Here is a 19,170-nt window from a genome sequence, read left to right as displayed (position 1 = left end):
CTTGATCTTGATCAAAGAGTGACAAAAGACCTAAAAATGGAGGTTATTGAGAGGTGACTGGGGAAGACATTAGTTCCTCTTTGCTTACCATCCTTTCCAAGCTGGGATACTTTCGCACTCCTTTCAGTCTGAGCTAAAATAAATCAATAGGTGCTATAGGTGCCAACACAAGATTCCAAAAGGATCTCACTTAAGGGTACAATCAGGAAGGAAGAGTGGATGCCCACTATAGCCCTACACTGTTCTCAAGCTTTCTTCTCTGCTTCCTACCAGTGAGAGCTGATGCCTTTACCACGGTCATCACCAAGTTTCTCATTTTTAAGTCCAATGGCTTTTTCTCTGCCCTCATCCTCCTCTAACTCACAGTTAATGCCCTCTTGGCAAAAATGTGAACAAAAGTCTTTGCCAAAATTCAATTCCAGTTGGTCTCAGTGCAAAAAAAAAAAAAAAAAAAAAAAAAAGCCCTGATGAAAAGCAGAGCTTCCCTATTTGAAGAATTATGAGTCCCCTCTGGTGAGTCTCTGGGGACTTTTGAAGGCACAGCTTATAAACCTCTTTTAAGGAAAATCATGGGAGACAGAGAGGCTTCCCTGGTGGCTCAGATGGTAAAGAATCTGCCTGCAATGCAGGAGACTCAGGTTCGATTCCTGAGTCAGGAAGATCCCCTAGAGAAGGGAATGGTTACTCACCCCAGTATTCTTGCCTGGAGAATTCCATGGACCCTAGTCCTCTGCTACAGTCCATGGGGTCACAAAGTTTTGCGTCTGAATTTTAGCCCTTGCCCGTATCCATTATGTGAACTTGGGGGAAGAAATGAAATCTCTGAGCTTCTATTTGTATGACTTTATTTCAAAAAATAAAAAAAAATTATTTTAGGGGGACTTCCTTGGTGGTTCAGTGGTAAAGAATCCACCTGCCAATGCAGGAGACATGGCTTGATCCCTGATCCAGGAAGATCCCGCATACTGTGGAGCAACTAAGTCCAGGAGTCGCAACTACTCAGTCCATGTGCCCCAAATACTGAAGCCAGTGCACCCCAGAGCCTGTGCTCTGCAACAAGAGAAGCTATCTCAGTGAGAAGCCCAAGCACTGCAATTGGGTAATAGCCCACACTCTCTGCAACTAGAGAAAAGCCCGTGCAGCAAGGAAGACCTAGAAGAGCCAAAAATAAATCAATAAAATTATTTTAAAAATTAAAAATTTCTTGTTTGGCCCAACCATGTGATGTGTGAAGCTTCAGTCCCAGGCCAGGAATTAAACCTGGGACCCCTGCTTTGGAAGCATGGTGTCTTAATCACTGGACCATCAAGGAAGTCCCAGCTTGTAGGACTTTAAGACAGAAGAAGAACCTATTGAGATTATTGTGATGTTTAGAGATGGAGATATATATGCCCGGCTTGCTTGGCACATAGTAGCTTGTCAGTAAGTGGTAATAGATATTTTATATTATTAATTCTACGTCTCTCAGAGTTACTGAGGGATTCTTATTGACTCAGTAACTTTGACCAGCACATCAGGACAGGGAATTCACTCTGCTCTTTGAAGTTACCAGCAATCCCCATTTCCTCTGAGACTCAGGTTCCTCTAGTGTCAAAGGAAGGATAACTGTCTCCATGTGGACACAGTTCAGGGTCTATCTATGCTAACAAATGTAAATCACTAGCAAATTGAATAGGCCACACAGCTAGTAAATTGGAAGAGCCAGAGCTTGAAGCCCTTGAGTCTGAGCAAAAGTTTCAATGACCACATATTTTATCCCTAGTAAACATTTCATGAACAAGTGCATGAATAAAGTTAATGTCTACTTATGGGCTTTCCAGGTGACTCAATAGTAAAGAATTCATCTGTAATGCAGGAGATACAGGAGACTCAGTTTCAATCCCTGGGTTGGGAAGATCCCCTGAAGAAGAAAATGGCAGCCCCACTCCAGTATTCTTGCCTGGAAAATTCCATGGACAGAGAAGCCTGGCAGGCTACAGTCCATTGGGTCCCTGGGGGACACGACTGAGCATGTCTCCTGCTCCCTCCCTCAACATCTTTGCCTAAGTGTTCCACAAGCACCATGGACTCAACATTGACTCAGCTGAATTCATGGTCCTTCCCTCTAAAGACTTGCTTCCCCTGCCTTCCCCCAGAAAGCTGAGTGTTGTCCTTCACTCTAACTTTTCTTCACCCTCTGTGACCAATCTCCCAGTAACATCTGTGGATTGTAACTCCTCAGTTCTCAGGTGAAATTTCATTTCAGAGTAAGATTAAGACACCGGATCATAGAACTGCCCCACTTCCTGACAGCATCTATCTGGAGCAAAGCCAGTTTCCTGAAACTCTCCCCTAAGTAACCTAACTGAAGCCCACATCCTGTACGTCCTTCAAACATCCTCTTAATGAGATGTCATATTATTCATAGTTCCTTGCTGAAGCGAGTAATAAACCCAACGTGTTCAGTTTGGAAGAGGATTGCTTCTAGTAGTGTGTGGTTGGAAACACTGACAAATATAAGTCTTTCCCTTATTTTATAATTAAGCAATACAAAATTCAGAGATGTTGAGGTATTTGCCTGGGACTACAAGGTATTGGACAACAGAATCAGATCTATCTGTGCTTTGGTTTATTACACTACCTCTATTTTTTGAGTTTTCTATGCTTCAATATCCTCATATACAGTAATGCAGTTAGACTCTGTTGCCCAAAGGTTCTTCCACCTTACTGCTTCTCAGAACTGAAAGCATGAAGACAGTGTTAAACTTGCTCTACTTGGGAAGTTGGGACATCCCTTTGCCTCAGGAGCCACTAGATTATGAACAAGTCATTCCCATGATGCCTTGCAACTGGGACGGTCTAATAACGAACTGCAGTGCATCCTGGGAAATATCTTGATAAATCTTCGATTGTTGCCCACCACTTACCTCCTACCCTCTCCTCTCAACCATTATTATTCAGTTATTTAAATTTCCACATTATATGATTGCCACAGCTCTTGCCCAACAGGGGAAAACAAGTTGGGAGGGTGACTTGGAAGCTCTGATCCTACTGACCATCTTCCTCTTCTTACACTAAGTTCTCTCCTCCACCCCAGTGAGGGATTCCCTTGTGGGGGGTGCCAGTAGCTCTAACAGCCTCAGAATAAAATGCTGCGAGCTGTCAGTACAGCTTCCCTGAAGTTTCAGGTTTGAGAATCTGAAGTTGGTGGTGGGAATTTAGCAAATATTTTCCAAGAACCAAAAAGACACTCGGTGGGATACAGAAGTCCCTTGAGTCCCATCTCCCAGTGTCTGTGGGACTGTGTTAGGACAAAGGCAGCAGAATTGGTCAATGGGTTTTTTGGGAGCTGTGGCGAGACCAATGTTGAATGCCAGAACTGAAAGTGAGAGGGAGTTATTTTGGTTCAGTGGAGTAAACCAGTGTTCTATTGATGAATGCTGCTATCTGGCACCTGATACTCAAGAGAAAGTGAGCTCTCCATAGGGAGTGGTTGAAAACTGAGACTGGAAGAATCTAAGGGAAAGGGGAAAATCACAATAAGAAAAACAAATGTATAGAAGAATGGAAGATCATTTAAATGAACCAGTACAGATATTAAAAAACAATTAAAAATTGTAAAAGCAATCCTGACAGGATAAACAGTAAAAGGATCAGCATGAAAATGTAAAGTAGAACATCAAAATCACAAAATGTGAAGGACAGGAGTGTAAAAAGTAAATCTTTTAGAATGTGTTTGAACTTGAGTGACTTTCAGTGTAAAGCAAGGAGGTATAGCTGTGGGTCAACAGTCTTGAACTCCATGGTTACCACAAATCAAAAACAGAATAGAGTCACAAAAACTAAAAACAAAGGAACTTAAGCATACTAAAAGAAAATCAAGAAGCCACAAAAAGAAAAGCAAAAAGAAGAAATGAACAGCAAATAACTACAAAAACAACTGGAAAATGAGGATTATAGTGACAAATCATATAAAAATACTCAAGTTATTTTTCACAGGTCTAAAACAAATAATCATAAAATTTGTACAGAACCACAAAAGACCCCGAAGTGTCAAAGTAATCCTGGGGGAAAAATACAAAGCTTGAGTCATGACTCTTCCAGACTTCAGACTATAGTACAAAGCTAAAGCAATAAAAGTATTTTATTAATACAGAACCAGACATAGAGATCAATGGAATAGGTCAGAATAGAGAGTCCAGAAATAAACTCCTGCACCTAGAGTCACTTCATCTATGACAGAGGAGAAAGGAATATACAATGGAGAAAAAACAGTCTTTTCAGCAAAAGGTTTTGGGAAAGCTGAACAACTAAATGTAAGTCAATGAAATTTGAACACTTCTTCGTATCAAATACAAACATAAACTCAAAATGGAATAAAGACCTTAATATAAGACAAGATACCATAAAACTCCTAGAAGAGAACACAGGCCAAACATTCTTGGACATAATCAGGGTAATATTTTCACGGATCAGTCTCCAGTGCCAAAAGAAATGAAAGGGAAAGATAAACCAATGGATCTAGTGTGAAGTGAAAATTGCTCAGTTGTGTCTGACTCTTTGCAACCCCATGGACTATACAGTCCATAGAATTCTCCAGGCCAGAATACTGGAGTGGGTAGCCTTTCCCTTCACCAGGGCATCTTCCCAAGCCAGGAATTGAACCAGGGTTTTCTGCACTTCAGGTGGACTCTTTACCAACTAAGCTATCAGGGAAACCCTATCTAATCAAACTTAAACTTAAAAGCTTGGGCAGCAAGGAAGAGATCACTGACAAGACAAAAAGACAACCTACTGAATGGGAGAAATTATTTGCAAAATACATGACCAATAAGAGGTCAATATCAAAAGTGTACGAACAGCTCTTGCAACTCAACATTGAGAAAACAAAAAAATCCAATTTAAAAATGGGCAGAAGACCTAAGGAGATGTTTTTCTAAAGAAGACATACAGATGGCCAACAGGCACATGAAAAGATATCAACATTGGTAATTATTAGAAGAATGGAAGGGCTTCCCTGGTAGTTCAGCTGGTAAAGAATCCACCTGCAATGCAAGAGACCCCAGTTTGATTCCTGGGTTGGGAAGATCCCTTGGATAAGAAATAGGCTCCCCACTCCAGTATTCTTGGGCTTTCCTCTTGGCTCAGATGGTAAAGAATCCACTTGCACTGCGGGAGACCTGGATTCGATCCGTGGGTTGGAAGATCCTCTGGATAAAGAAATGGCAACCCACTGCATTATTCTTGCCTGGAGAATCCCCATGGACAGAGGAGCCTGGCGGGCTGCAGTCCATGGGGTTGCAAAGAGTCAGACAAGAATCAGTGACTAAGCACAGCACAGCACAGAGGGAGGGGACATATGTAAACCTATGGCTGATTCATGCTGATGTTTAACAGAAAACAACAAAATTCTGTAAAGCAATTATCCTTAAATTAAAAAGTAAATAAATTTAAAAACTGACAATGAGATAAAGCATCACGTCAGTCAAATGGGTATCATTGGGAATTCTAGAAATACAAGATACAGAAGAGAGAGTGGAGAAAAGGAAAGTGCCTTGTACACTGTTGGTGTGAATGTATCTTGGTGCAGCTCCCATGAAAACAGTATGGAATTTCCTTAAAAAGCTAAAAATAGAACTACTACATCATCAACTACTATATTATGCTGGGTATATATGTGGAAAAAAGAAACTTTAATTTGAATAGATACACGCACCTCAAGGTGCATAAAAGCCTCGTTTACAAATAGCCAAGACGTGCACAATGCAAGTGCCCATCAACGATGACTGGCTTAAGAAATGTGGTATGAAAATAAGACTGGATTCACAGACACAGATAACAAACTTATGGTTACCAAAGGGGAAAGGAAGGAGAAGGAGTGATAATCTGGGGAAATGACAAGCACAGAGCCTGGCAAATGGCCAGTGCTCACTAAATGTGAGCTTGGTCCTCTTTAGCTAGACTTGGAAGTCCCCTATCCCAAAACAATGACAGGGGAGGGGGTTCTAAGGACAAGTTGACAACTGAGCCTCATGCTCATTCTTTTCTCCTTCTGAGAATTCAGGAAAATAACATGCCCTGAAGTTTGACCTGGCCCAAGAAGTGAAGGACAAAAGTTTTCTTGTTGAGGTGTCTCTCATCCAGTTTTTCATGTACACTGGCACGGCCATAAGAGGTAGATGTCAGTGTAAGGGGTTGGCTCCTTCTACTTGGTAGGGCTGAGTCTGAGGAGAGGTGATGGGGAGCTGCCCACCCATCTGCATAAAATGAGAAAGACCACCGTTTCCTATGGGTTAAAGTTCTTAGTTGCAAACAACACAATCCACTCCAGTTCGTTTAATTAAAATATGAATTTATTTAAAGATAAGGCCAGACTCTTTGAAGCCACAGACCTTCAAATCAATGTGAGGAGGAGGCTTCGTTCATGAAAAGACCTCTCCCACCACTGAGCTGAAAATTCAATGACGGAAATTCTACTTTCACCAGTAGAGGGAGAGCAGTGATGGTGGGGTGGAGGATGAAGGTAAGCATGCCGTGAGGAGGAAGATTAGGACAAGAATCCAGATTTAAATCTCAGACTCTACAGATGCTCCAGTCATGGGGAATTTTGCTCCTGCATTCCTTCCTTCCTTCCTGCAATATTTCTGGACGGTCTTCTTTGTGCCAGAAATTGTGGGAAGTGTGAGGGATAAAGGGAAGATTTGCTTTCAGGGTGCTTAGAACAAACTGGATGAGATAGGGCTAAAGTAAGTGGACCTGTGGAGGAAGGAAAGAGACAGATTTCTGCTGAGGAGGGGAGGGTTGAGAAGAAAGAAAAGGAGGCTGAAATTTTTCAGAAGCAGCTAGAGGCCAGCCTTGGGTGGGTCCTCCTCATACTTCAGCATCTCAGGGGAGCACAGTTCACAGGTTCTCTGTAAAAAGAAAGGAACTTGCTGATTGACATCCCTGAAGGCCCAGACCTGGACCCTGTCCACCCTGACAGGTCCTAGACCATCCCAGAAATGTGTAACCACAGTCCTCCCAGGACCAGGGTAACCATCAATAAGCAAGGGAGTTTTCCAGGCTGAGGTGGAGCACTGGGGAGCACTCCAGACTTGCTCTGCAGAGTGACTGACTGTTCCCATCTGAAAAATGGGAGCATGTGAGTAGGCTCAGATTATGATGATGGGGCTTCTAGGGGGTGACCTTTCACCAAGCTGGTCCATGGAGGACACGCTCAATCCATGGATACTGCTGCCACTTCACTTGGGAGGCAGCGAGGAAAAAAATCACTTTTTTGGAAAGGTGTGTGGCCTTCTGAGCGCCACCACTTTCCCGAGCCCTTCCCCTCTCCCTCTGCCCTGCCCCCTGTCTTACCCCGGGGCCCAATAGCACCACCACAGGTCCTCATGCAGTCCTCCGCGCTCCTGAAATTGTTGCTCTTAGCTTTGCAGCCGCCATATACAAAGGTCTTGCAGAGCCCAGATTTCATGTTGTAGAAGTATCTGATTATTCTGGCCTTGCAGGGACCCGTATATGGAGGCTGTAGGCAGATGTCAGGCTGCTGGGCTGTAGGGATGGGAGGATCTCAGTTAAAGAGGGAAGGTCATCATAGCTCAGTCTACAAGATGAACAACTAAAACCACCAGTTTGTGATAGAGAGTGATGGGGGGCGGGCAGAAGTGTGAAACGTGAAAAGGCCTTTTGATCCCCTGCTTTCCAGGCCATTATTATTAATGTTGTTAGGTGTGACAATGACAGGGCAATATTATAAATAATTACATGCCATTGATGAATGTTTATGGATTAATTAGCATGATGCTACTGATTAGTTTCAAAAGTAACACTAAAGAGGGACACATATAAAAATACTCTCCATGTATAGAAATTACTGGAGCTGGACAATGGATCCATGGCTTTTATAATACTATGTTTTCTACATATGTGTGTGGTTGAAACTTCCACTGTTAAAAAAGAAAGCATTATTGAGCCGAGTCTCATTCTGCTCACCTCAGGACCAGCCAATAATCCGGAGTAGAGTTGCTGGAACTAGGAATAACATTTTTAATCAGAAATTGGGCCCACGGATATGACAGCATGCTACTGTCTCAAGAAAACCATCTTCCCCACAGTATAAATTCCTCTTCCTTTTATACAAAAGAAGGGGAGGGCGAAGAGCCCACTGTGGCAACGACAGTGGCAATGGCTAAACTGGACCACAAAGGGTTGCTCATTTACAGTTACCCCTTGATGAAGGTGCCCACCTGGATGCCAGCCAATGGTTGAGTAGGGCTGCGTGACCCGTCACTATTACAAAAGTGTGAGGAAATCATGCCGTAAATGGAGAAAGGGATGGTAGAAAACACACCAGTGTTTACTTCGGTTACCTCATGGAGACTAGAATAATAGAATATTGAGGAAATATCGATACTGTGACTTATAAAAGAAATATTAACTTGTTCTGCATCCCATTCCTGGCACAGAGCTCCTAAAACATTGGAATTTCCTAAGAGATGAGAGCAAAGGGGAGTCCTTTATCATGTGAGGGAGATGAGTTTTGTAAAGCCTCAACCCAAGCCAAGAATGGGGATAAGTTGTCAGGGGAAACAACTGCCTGAGTTGGGTGTGGGAATTTTCATTCCTACCTTCCCCTCTTTCATTGTATCCACATCTCAGGAAGGGGAGAGGGATTGGAGGTTGAATCAATCACAAATGACTAAAGATTTAATGAATCATGATTTGTGATGAAGCCTCCCTAGATATCTTAACATAGCAGGATATCTTCAGGTTATTCAAGAGAACTGGAATCAACCCAGGGAACAACATAGGTATATTCATCATGGCTCACTGGACCCCTGCAGCTGCCTGCCCAGGGGCCCCCGTCCCTGCTTTTCACCCCCTAGAGGCCACGCTCCACACTGCAGCCACAAAGACCCTGTTAAAACTCCAGTTGTGTCTTGTTGCTCCCATGACCAGTCCCTCAGTGGTTTCCCAGCTCTCTCAGAGTCAAATTTTTATCCTTATAAAGTCCTAGAAGGTTCCTCATGACCTGCCCCCATGGCCTCTCTGCTTCATCCCCTTCCACTCCCCTCCCCTCACCCACTCAGCTTCAGCCACCCTGGTCTTGGCTGCTGCTCAAACACACCAGGCTCCTTTTTGGCAGCTTCTGCTTAATGTCTCCTCATCACAGAGGGTTTCCCTGATCCTCTACAGCCTCCTGAATCCCTATAACTCTCCTTTCTCACAACACTCATCATGATCTGGCATAGGATTTTCCCCCGTCTTTATTGTCTGTATCCCTCTTAGAAGGCATATTATTTTTTACTATCTTTTGTTTACAGCTGTTTTCCTATATCAAGAAATACACTTTTTAGGGACAAAAAGCATAAGTATTTGATGAATATTTATCAAGGGAATAAATCTCCCATTTCATCCTCATGCCAAGTGCACAGTCATTGAAAAGGTTTCACCCACACTTCAAGTGTTGATAACAAGTTCTGCGGTCACTTAAATGTGTGATCAACTAGCTCTAAATTCAGAGGTTCCACGACCCACCTCTCATGTTCAATAACTTATTAGAGTCATTCATGGAACTCTAAAAAACCCTTTACTTACTGTCTTCAGTTGTTATAAAGCATAAAACTCCAGGGACAGACAAATGGAGAAGAAATATCGGTCAAATGGAGATTTGGGGGTGCTGATCCTCCAGACCCTCTTAGCACTTTCCCCCCTCACAGTCCCTAACCCTCCCCTGAGTCTCTCTGAACCCAGTGTGTATGAGTTTTGATTAAGGATTGGAGGTAGGTAATTTGATAGAATCAGGGCCATTGTTGACTGAACACAGTACTTCTCCTCTCCCCAGAGGGACAGGGTTGATAGTTCTAACCCTTTAATCACCTGACAGCACGTTCTAGAATCCAGTCCCGTCCAGACACTATCTAAGGTCCCATTCTTCACTCATCTCATGACTTACAAAAATACAGTGAATTCCTAACGTTTCAGGAGGCCTGGGGCATGAATCGAGACAAGGATCAAATATGGATTTTGTATGATGCTATGTGAGGTGCAGAGGCAAGGCAGCGACCAGGAATAGAGAGTCTCAGAGATGAGGTACCTGATCTGGTAGAGTCAGGTGGAATGCTTTTTTCCCCCAAAACTTAACACGCAATGATATCTATTGAGAGTCAAAAAATGTCCCTAGAGTGAAAACTGCCCAATTTATAAGAAGAAATCCAGAGAGGGTTGACAACACTTACCCCACCCCTACTCTCCTGTGCCTTCTATGGACTCCCTTCCTCCCCACCCCAACTTTTAGAGGAGAGATGAGCCAAGACTTACTTTTGGCCTGGTTGCTGGTGTCATACCCTGGAGTGCTGGCCGCCAGGGTGCCCAGGAGGACCAGAAGGGCTACAGAGAGGCAGAGCCGGCTCATCTTCGTGGCCTTGCAGGAGGGCTCCTGGGGAAGGCTGGGGGTTGACTGTGCTTTTCATACCCCAGGTGAAGGGTGGGAGCAGGAGATAAGGAGGGGAGTGAGGAAAGGGAAGATCTGGGGTCAGTCTCGAACAGTCAGTAATCTCCTTACAGAACCAGACTTCCTGTTTCCACTGCTAGAGCCATATGCCCAGTAACAGCGTTTCTCAGACTTGACTCTGACTGTGGATCTGGTGGAAACACAGATTGTGATTCCACAGGTGGAATCTTGTCCAATATGGTCACTCAGGGAGCATCCCAGCACCTAGGGCAAGGCATGGCCCGTGATGGATGGTCTGTGAGTGGATGAGAGCGAATCAAAAGATGGATAAGTGAACAGCAGTATGTTAGTTGAAGTCCTCCTTTTCAGTCTCCTGCAGATTCATCACCTCTGGGCATCGGTGCCCCCACCATCACTTGACTCAGACTACAGAGACACCTTTCTGCGACTATTGAGGCAGCATCTCAGCTGCCTGGATGTATACTGCTTACCTGGCACTCTTCCAGGCAGAGGCTGAGCTAGAGGAAGAGCTTCCGTATCTGTGGCACAAAGCCTGTTGTCTGGGAAGGAAAGGGAGTAAGGGGAGGGGGCAAAGGGGAAGAAGGGAGCTGAACATGTCTCCACAGCCTGGCCACCTGCTGGCCCTCACCTGGCTTCACACACAGGAGGGCTGCCTGCCAGAGTGGACCTCAGGGGACCTTGGAAGATCACCTGTAACCACCCCCTTCCTCCTGCTCTCTCCCCAGGGGTTTTGGGACCAGAGCACCTCAGTTTGAGTCCTGGCTCTGCTTTTCTAACTTTGTACTTGAGGATGTAAATCCCCCAGAGCCCTGTGTCTTTACGTGTCAGGTGAGATCAGCGCTGACCACATCACAGGGTTGCTGTGGAAGCAATGGAGGCAACAGACATATATATTCCTTCTCCCTGAGAAGTCAAAGCCCTGTGTAGTAATAGCAATAATAATAATAAGTAATTGTGACAGTTAACACCTAGCTCCTTCTAGATACAGGCATTATCCTTAAGCCCTTGCTGCATATTCACTTACCTAATCCTCACGGTAGTCTTAAAACAGGGGGTGAAGAGCTGTTACTATTGCTTCATGTTGCAGATGAAGAAATTGAAGGCAACAAGCAGTTAAGAAATTTGCTTAAAATCATACATGGTAGAGACAGGATTTCATCCCAGGAATCTGACTTCAAGTCTGTGCACCATGCGCTCTGTTGCTTTGTAAGATGTAAAATTCAGGGCACATGTGGGGGTGAGACCCACAATGTCTTCACTCATTCTCATCTAGTCACTCCCAGTTAGGGCCATGGTGCACCAAGCCACCCTTACACAGTGACCTACCCAGACACAGACAACCATCTTCCCACTAACACACACACACACTCACTCACACAAACACACACACACACTCTGTGCTCAGCTCCAGGGTCAAGGAGAAGGGAGCTGGGCTCAGCGTCCAGAAGCCCCAGGAGCAAGTCCAGCCAAATGTCAAGCAGGCACACAGCTGGGTGATGAGCTGAGACAACACAGGGGGCTGCCTTCCTGCACAGACACCCTTTCCCTGGAGAAGGGCAGGAGCTCTCAATACTGAGCTGCCCCAGGACAGAAGGGCATCAATAGCCAGCAACTCACCAAACAAGCCACTGTGAGTGGAGTGTCTGCCCTCTCCTGAGACATTCCACATGCATGATTTCATTTAGCCTCATGTCAATCCTACAACATCTGAGATTCTCATCCTATTTTGTCAAGGAGAAAGCCGAGCCTCAGGAGGTGAAGTCACTTGCTCAGGACACATGAACAACAGATGGTACAATGAGGATTCTAGTTTAGAAGGCCTTCTGACTCTGCCCCTCTCCCTGCTTCAGTCGGTCCATCTGAGACCAGGGAGCAACAGAAAGCCTACCTCCCACCCTAACAACAGAAAATCTTCTTTCCTCCTTGCTCATCTCTCATCTATCTGTCTGCCTCTGGCTATCTATCCCAGTGTCCTCCTGTCTTCTGGCTATCCTCCATCTGATCCAGGCTGGAGGCCTCTTGACCCAGAAGCTGCCCCTGATGAGGTACCTATCTTCCCAAGGCCTCAGGCATCCTTGGAGAAACTACATGGCGGAAACATCACAGGGTGTGGGGGAACCTCCTTGTTTACACAAGAGCCCTGGCCCCACAGCTTGAACTTCCTGCTGCCCCCTCCAATTCCAACTCCTGAGCAGAGTGAGGCTGCCTTTAGCTTGCCTTTAGCACCTGCCTTTAGCCTCCCTGAGAAACAGATCCATCAGAGTTCAGTAACGTATGTGTGGAGATGTTGGTATAATGAGGGACTTGGTGCTGGAAGAAGATCTGAGGAAGGCTTCTGAATAATTAAAAGCTAGCATTCATTGCAGTTAACTCTCAGGCAGCCTCAGTTTTGATACCTCCTCTTATAGTGAGTTCACTATCATGTGGGCAGCAGGTGCCAGGTGACAGCATTCATCATGAGAACAATCCTTTGTCCCATTCAACCAGTAAAAACCCCTCCCTTCCCTCTGACCCAACCTTGTCATTTCTGTCCTGACTTTAATTTCAGGAAACCAATTGACCCATTCTACTGTGTTTGTCCTAAAACAGCCCTAACAGAGACTTGGAGATGGCAATCAAGGTAATTTCCCTCTCTCCCACAATGGTCTTTTAGGGGGACTTCCCTGGCGGTCCAGGGGTTAGGACTCCATGCTTCCACTGCAGGGGTCATAGGTTCAGCCCTTGGTTGGGGAACTAAGATCCCACATGCCATGTGGTGTGGCAAAAAAAAAAAATTATCTTTTAGATTTTTGTGCAATATTGCTGAGTCCCCTCTATCAGCTTCAGAATATTAGTCCTCAAAGTTTGGGGAATCCCTCTTCCCCACTTCTGACAATTTATGCAGAGGCTTACAGGATGTCCCATGGGGCCCTCAGGATGCCCCATTACTGAGTAGAAGAGAGGTTAGTGAAATAAGGGAAGGCTAGTCAGTAGGATCAGAGGTCCCAATTCGCCCTCTGAATTGCTTCCCCCATTTGGGCAAGAGAGAGGCAACCCACTCCAATGTTCTTGCCTGGAGAATCCCATAGACAGAGGAGCCTTGCAGGCTACAGTACATGGGGTCACAAAAAGAGTCAGACATGACTGAGTTACTTAGTACACACAAGGAAATCAGATACTGTGGGAATATGAACGAATGAATGAAGATGACAGAGAGGAACGGGTAGGAGTAGATGGTAAGCATGGGTCCATGGCTCAGGGAAGTATTTCCAAGGATGCATCACCCTTCTAGGTGATTATAAGGCCCCCTGGTTGCCAGGGATTATGGGACAACTTTTTAAGACTCCACTGGGTACCATTTACAGTGAGTATCAGGACACCTGGCTGAACTCGGGAGCACGGGGATGAGTGAGCAAAGGGCAAGAACACCACCACTTGGTCCTCCTGCTGCTTCCACCCTGTGTCCCTGGCACCCGCCTGGCAAGCTGGACAGCTGGTGGCAAGAGCTGCTTAGGCAGCCTGGCTGAGTGGCATCAGCAAGTAGAGGACATCAGGCAAACAACAGGAGAGTGTGAGAACTGCTGGGATGAGAATGCAGAGAAAAGGAGGAAATAAGCGCAAGCAAATTCAAGATAGTGACTGCGGAGCGCAATGCAAATCTCGAGTGCGATCGCAGGAAGGTAACGGTTCAACCATCTTGTCCTGTGACTGACCGCCAAGATGGGAGGTGTGGGCGTGGGGGAGCAGCGGGAAGAACTCTCCAGGCCTGCGGAGCAGGAATGGCCACGGAAGGAGGACAGGAGGCCAGAGGGTGAGGCGGTGGCCAAGGGGTTTCCGTACCAAGTCATCGGCCATGGATTGGGCCCCGATGTCGAGGGAGAGGCTGCTCAGCTGAGGCTGGTTCTGAAATTCACGATAGAAGGTCCCAAAGGAAGGATGTCGTCTTTAGAAAAAGCTGGTTTAAAGTCGATCATGACGAAGTCGTCCTGGGTATGGCCGCTGCTGCCCCCGCTGGAGCCATCAGAGTGCAGGCCGCCCTGGAGAGGAGATGTAGTCTCTGGGGAATCTGGCGGATTCCCCATGGGATCCGCATCCTCCAGCTCCAGGTTCTTGGGAGCAAACATGGCAAAGGGTATGTTCAAACTGGTCAGGGTTGACTGGTTGATGGGCTTGTTGACAAAAGCCCCCACTTTCTGGACAAAGATGATCTCCAAGACATCGTGGGGGCAGGCCCGTCCCTCGCTGCCGTTTGATACAGTTTCAGCGTCCTTACTGCTGGATGGTGTGATGGTACCGTCCAGCAGAGGAGTCTCTGGCACAGCCACAGATCCAGGGTGTCCCATGCCACGAAATGTTGGGGTCCCCTTGCCTGAGGTGGACATATTACCTCCTATACTGCAGTCCTATACTTCCCTGGTGGCTCAGACGGTAAAGCATCTGCCTACAATGCAGGAGACCTGGGTTCAATCCCCCAGTCGGGAAGATTTCCTGGAGAAGGAAATGGCAATCCACGCCAGTATTCTTGCTTGGAAAATCCCATGAATGGAGGAGCGTGGTAGGCTACAGTCCATGGGGTTGCAAAGAGTCAGACATGACTGAGTGATTTCACTCACTCTGGGTGTCCATTTAAAGGACGTCCCAGCTTGCCCAAATGGGGCCAGTTTAATAGTGTTTTCATGTTACTGCCTTGGGGATGATGTGAACTTGAGCAACATTTATACAACACAACCTAAATTCCCATTACAGATGAGACAATCGAGGCCTAGAGACTTCAAACAGCAGTTTTGTTTTGTTTTTTAAAAAGAAAGAAGAGACCTTTACAGAGCTGGTTCTGTCCTCACTACTTTGAAGTCTCGGGGAGACTTCTCGATGTCTCTGAGTTTCACTCTCTTTACGTAATAAATGAGGAGAATGCTTATACCTGTCAGTGTCTCCAACCACAGATCACCCAAAATGCTCCTGTGCTAGTTAAACGAATTGTACTCATTATACACCCTGGGAAACCATATGGCTTCTCTTTAGGAGGATTTTAGGAAGAGCTGACAAGATGTGGCTTGTGTTAGGTTATTTTGGGGAGGGTTTCAGGAAGCTGGCTTTGCTCTGGATGTTGGTGGGAAGTGGGACTATTCTCTGACTGGATATCTTAACTCTCAGAAAGGAAGACTAGATAGAGGTTAGAGCTCACTGGGTCTAAGTAGCTGTCATTTAAAATAGGAAGTAGCTGTCATTCAAGATAGGAAGGTGCTCAGTCATACTGGTGCTCTGTGTAGTTTAGCTACTGTTTTCTGTGCTCAAACATGATTACTGAGTGGCTTATTTTGGTCTTAATCCATCTGGCACTGGTGGTAAAGAACCCATCTGCCAATGCAGGAGACATAAGAGATGTAGGTTCCATCCCTGGGTCGGGAAGATTCCCTGGAGGAGGGCATGGCCCCTCACTCCAGTATTCTTGCCTGGAGAATCCCCATGGACAGAGGAGTCTGGGGTCACAAAGAATTGGACATGACTGAAGCAACTTAGCACGCATCATGGACACAGAAAGACCTTATCTGATGTTGAAGTTTTATGAAATGTATATGTTCAACAGGAGAGCATAAGGCCCACTGGGGTGCCAGGTCAGGTCTTAAAACTCAGAGGTTGTTTTTCTCTATCTCTATCAATCTCATAAAATTGTGGTGAGGATTGAAAAGATATTATCTCTGTTAAATGCTTTGTATAGGTATTGACAAGAGTAACCTTTTAATGAATGTCAGATCTGATAAGAGTAATACTGAAAAAATCTGTTGCTTAGTTATTGTGAATAATTATTAATTTATGCTGCTGCTGCTGCTAAGTCACTTCTGTTGTGTCCGACTCTAAACAACCCCATAGATGGCAGCCCACCAGGCTCCCCCATCCCTGGGATTCTCCAGGCAAGAACACTGGAGTGGGTTGCCATTTCCTTCTCCAATGCATGAAAGTGGAAAGTGAAAGTGAAGTCGCTCAGTCGTGTCTGACTGTTCACGACCCCATTGACTGCAGCCTACCAGGCTCCTCCGACCATGGGATTTGCCAGGCAAGAGTGCTGGAGTGGGGTGCCATTGTCTTCTCCTAATTATTAATTTATAACAGTTAATAAAAAATGATTTGGTATTAAGGAGAAAAGATTGGCTTAGTAACTCACTATGTTGCTCTGTGATCTTGGGCAAGTTACTTCACAACTCTGAATCACAGATTGTTTGTGAACGAGGATGCTGGTGTCTGTTTTAAGCAATCTCCAGGTTTGGGTACTTTAAAAAAATAATTTATTTATTTTAATTGGAGTCTAATTACTTTACAATATTGTGGTGATTTTTGAGAACCATGTTGATTATGCTGCTAAAGTTCCTTGAACACCAGGGACTAAAGCAAAGTGTCTAGAAGCACACAGAGTTTTAGTTTCCTCTGCTCCTGACTGCTCTTTAAATTCTCTGTCAACTGTCGTAAAGAAAGGAAAAAATAGCATTGATTGTTGTAGTGTCATCTTCTAGAAATTTATGGTCAGGAAGTTCCCCCAGTGCCAGAATGGAGTCAGAGTCTCTCTTTCAAATAGATCTCCTTCTTCCTCAAAGGTAACCAAAAGCCCTCTTGCTTCAGTGAGAGATCTCATCCAGGTCAAGCCCTTTTCCCACCCTCCTTACCTTTATCTGACCCTCTGATCAAAGGAGTTAAGTGTTAACTGTCACAATTACTCATTTTTTTAAATGGAGTCTTACCATGCTTTTTTTTTCATAGTAACTTTATATTTTTTAATTTATTTAATCATTGCCTTAGATTTTATGGTTGGTTTCTGCTGTACAATAGCAGGGAGCCCAGCCTGGTACTCATTATTATTATTATTATTACAAAAGACTTTGACTTTACAGGGAAGGAATACATGTCTCTGGCTTCCATTGCTCTCACAGCAACCCTGTGATATGAGCCGCAGATTCGCACGTAACACGTGAAGACAAAAGAAATTTCTGGCCCCAGGTCACAAAGTTACGCAAAGGCAGAGCTGGGACTCAAAATGAAATCCTCTGATCCCAAAGCCACTGGTGGGGAGACCAGAGTTGGGGGGATGTTGCAGACGATCTTCCAAAGTCCCCCACGGTGCACTCAGGCAGGCAAGCTGTCCTGCTGGTGAAACAAAGTGAGGGGCAGGGGGTGGTCATACTGTGGAGACATGTCCCAATCCTCTTAGTCTCTTCTCCCCAGAAAAGCAGAGTCTGTGCTCCAGATGGACACGCTCTTCCCCCCGACTCACCACCCGCCTGGACCACTGCCAGCTAAAGAGCTGGTGTCTGTCCAGTAGAGATGCTGCCACAATGGTTGCAGAAACCTTACCTGTGTCACACCTTCTAAAGTAGGTGGGGTTGAGATGTGGGGGTGAAGGGCATTGACTCCCAGATGTGAGGAGTCCTGCAGGAGGCTGCAAAGGAAGACCTAAGTTCACACACAGCTGTGCGCTTACCTGCCCGTTGGTCTGCTCTCCTCTGTTCACTGACGATCCATCACATGCCACACACTGCTCTAGGTGCTGGGATGCTCCATCAGTGACAAAGTGAGCAAAATTTGCACCTGTGGAATCACAATCTGTTTTCACAAGACCCACAGGCAAGGTTTAGTTTCAGAAATGCTGATATTGGGGCATTTGGCCCCAAGAGGCAGCAGCAGGAGTTCTGGCCATGTGGGGAGATTACACACTGTACAAGCTTGACCTCAGCTCCTCCCCTTCCCCACTCACCTCCTTGTCACCTGTATCCACTCCTCAGGTCAGGTTAGAGAAGCTCCATCAACCCCCAGCTTTCCTCAGATGTCTTCCTGCGAGGCCACGAAGTTGAGCCAGCTCTGTCTCTTTGCAGCACTTCTAGTCCTTGGGGACAACCCAGGGGGAGAAACCAGAAACCAGGCCCAGGGTAGGTGCATGCTCACCTTTGCTCTCTAGGCTGGGGGTGGGGGTGATGAGGGGAGTCCATGGAAGGGGCTGGGGAGCAGGGCTGACGTGAGTGCAGCCAGCCCTCTCTGGATTTCTTCTGGGACACTAACAAATGGACGTGTTATTACGTGTTCAGCTTTTAAACAAAGGTATCCCACCTCACTGAACCTGATCAGAGACCCCACTTCTGAGACTCTCTTTTCCTGGTCACTATCTTTTTCCTAAACCTCAGTGTCATAAAACAACAAGATCCACCTTATTTATTTGGATCCTGGTTAATGCTTCAGGCTTCCTGAAACTCTTGGGATTTACTGTTTTTCTGTAAGTCATGATATGAGTCAAGGATGGGATCCTAGACAGTGTTTGGATGGGACTGGATCCCAGCAGACACCATGAAATGATTAGAGGGTTAAAACTATCAACCTCCATTGCCTATGGGCAGAGGAGAGGGTACTGAGATTGAGTTCAATCACCAATGGCCAATGATTCAATCAACTTGCCTAGCTCCAACCCTCAGTTAAAAATCCCAAAACATTGGATTCTGAGACCTTCAGGGGAGCTGACCACACAAAAGGATTGTGAGGTGGGGAGAGTCCTGAGAGACCTTGGAACCTCTGCACCCTCGGTTCCCCATTTGTCCTATTCTTCTCCATTTGGCTATCCCTGGGTAAAAGGCTTTCTTGAGTTCTGTGAATGGTTCTAATAAGTTGCTGAACATGGAAGGTGGGTCATGGAATCTATGAATTTATAGTGAGTTGGTCACCCTTATGAGAGACCCTGGAACTTGTGATCAACACCTGAAGTG

At 45.6% G+C, this 19,170-nt stretch overlaps 1 protein-coding gene and 1 pseudogene across 1 annotated transcript; both read right to left on the bottom strand.

Moving 5' to 3' along the window:
* Positions 1 to 6,469: 6,469 nt before the first annotated feature.
* LOC129625118 (spleen trypsin inhibitor I-like) lies at positions 6,470 to 10,390 on the bottom strand. The gene is made up of 3 exons (XM_055543264.1): positions 10,297 to 10,390; positions 7,336 to 7,527; positions 6,470 to 6,890 (listed from the first exon to the last, which is right to left on the bottom strand). The coding sequence occupies exons 1-3, from the start codon at positions 10,388 to 10,390 to the stop codon at positions 6,880 to 6,882; spliced, it is 297 nt and encodes a 98-aa protein (XP_055399239.1). The 3' UTR covers positions 6,470 to 6,879.
* A 3,666-nt stretch (positions 10,391 to 14,056) lies between these two features.
* On the bottom strand, positions 14,057 to 14,772 carry LOC129625241 (autophagy-related protein 13-like; annotated as a pseudogene).
* Positions 14,773 to 19,170: the final 4,398 nt, after the last annotated feature.

Source organism: Bubalus kerabau, chromosome 13 (genome assembly GCF_029407905.1).
Source record: "Bubalus kerabau isolate K-KA32 ecotype Philippines breed swamp buffalo chromosome 13, PCC_UOA_SB_1v2, whole genome shotgun sequence".
Taxonomy (NCBI): domain Eukaryota; kingdom Metazoa; phylum Chordata; class Mammalia; order Artiodactyla; family Bovidae; genus Bubalus; species Bubalus kerabau.
This window is presented reverse-complemented; position numbering and strand designations above follow the sequence as displayed.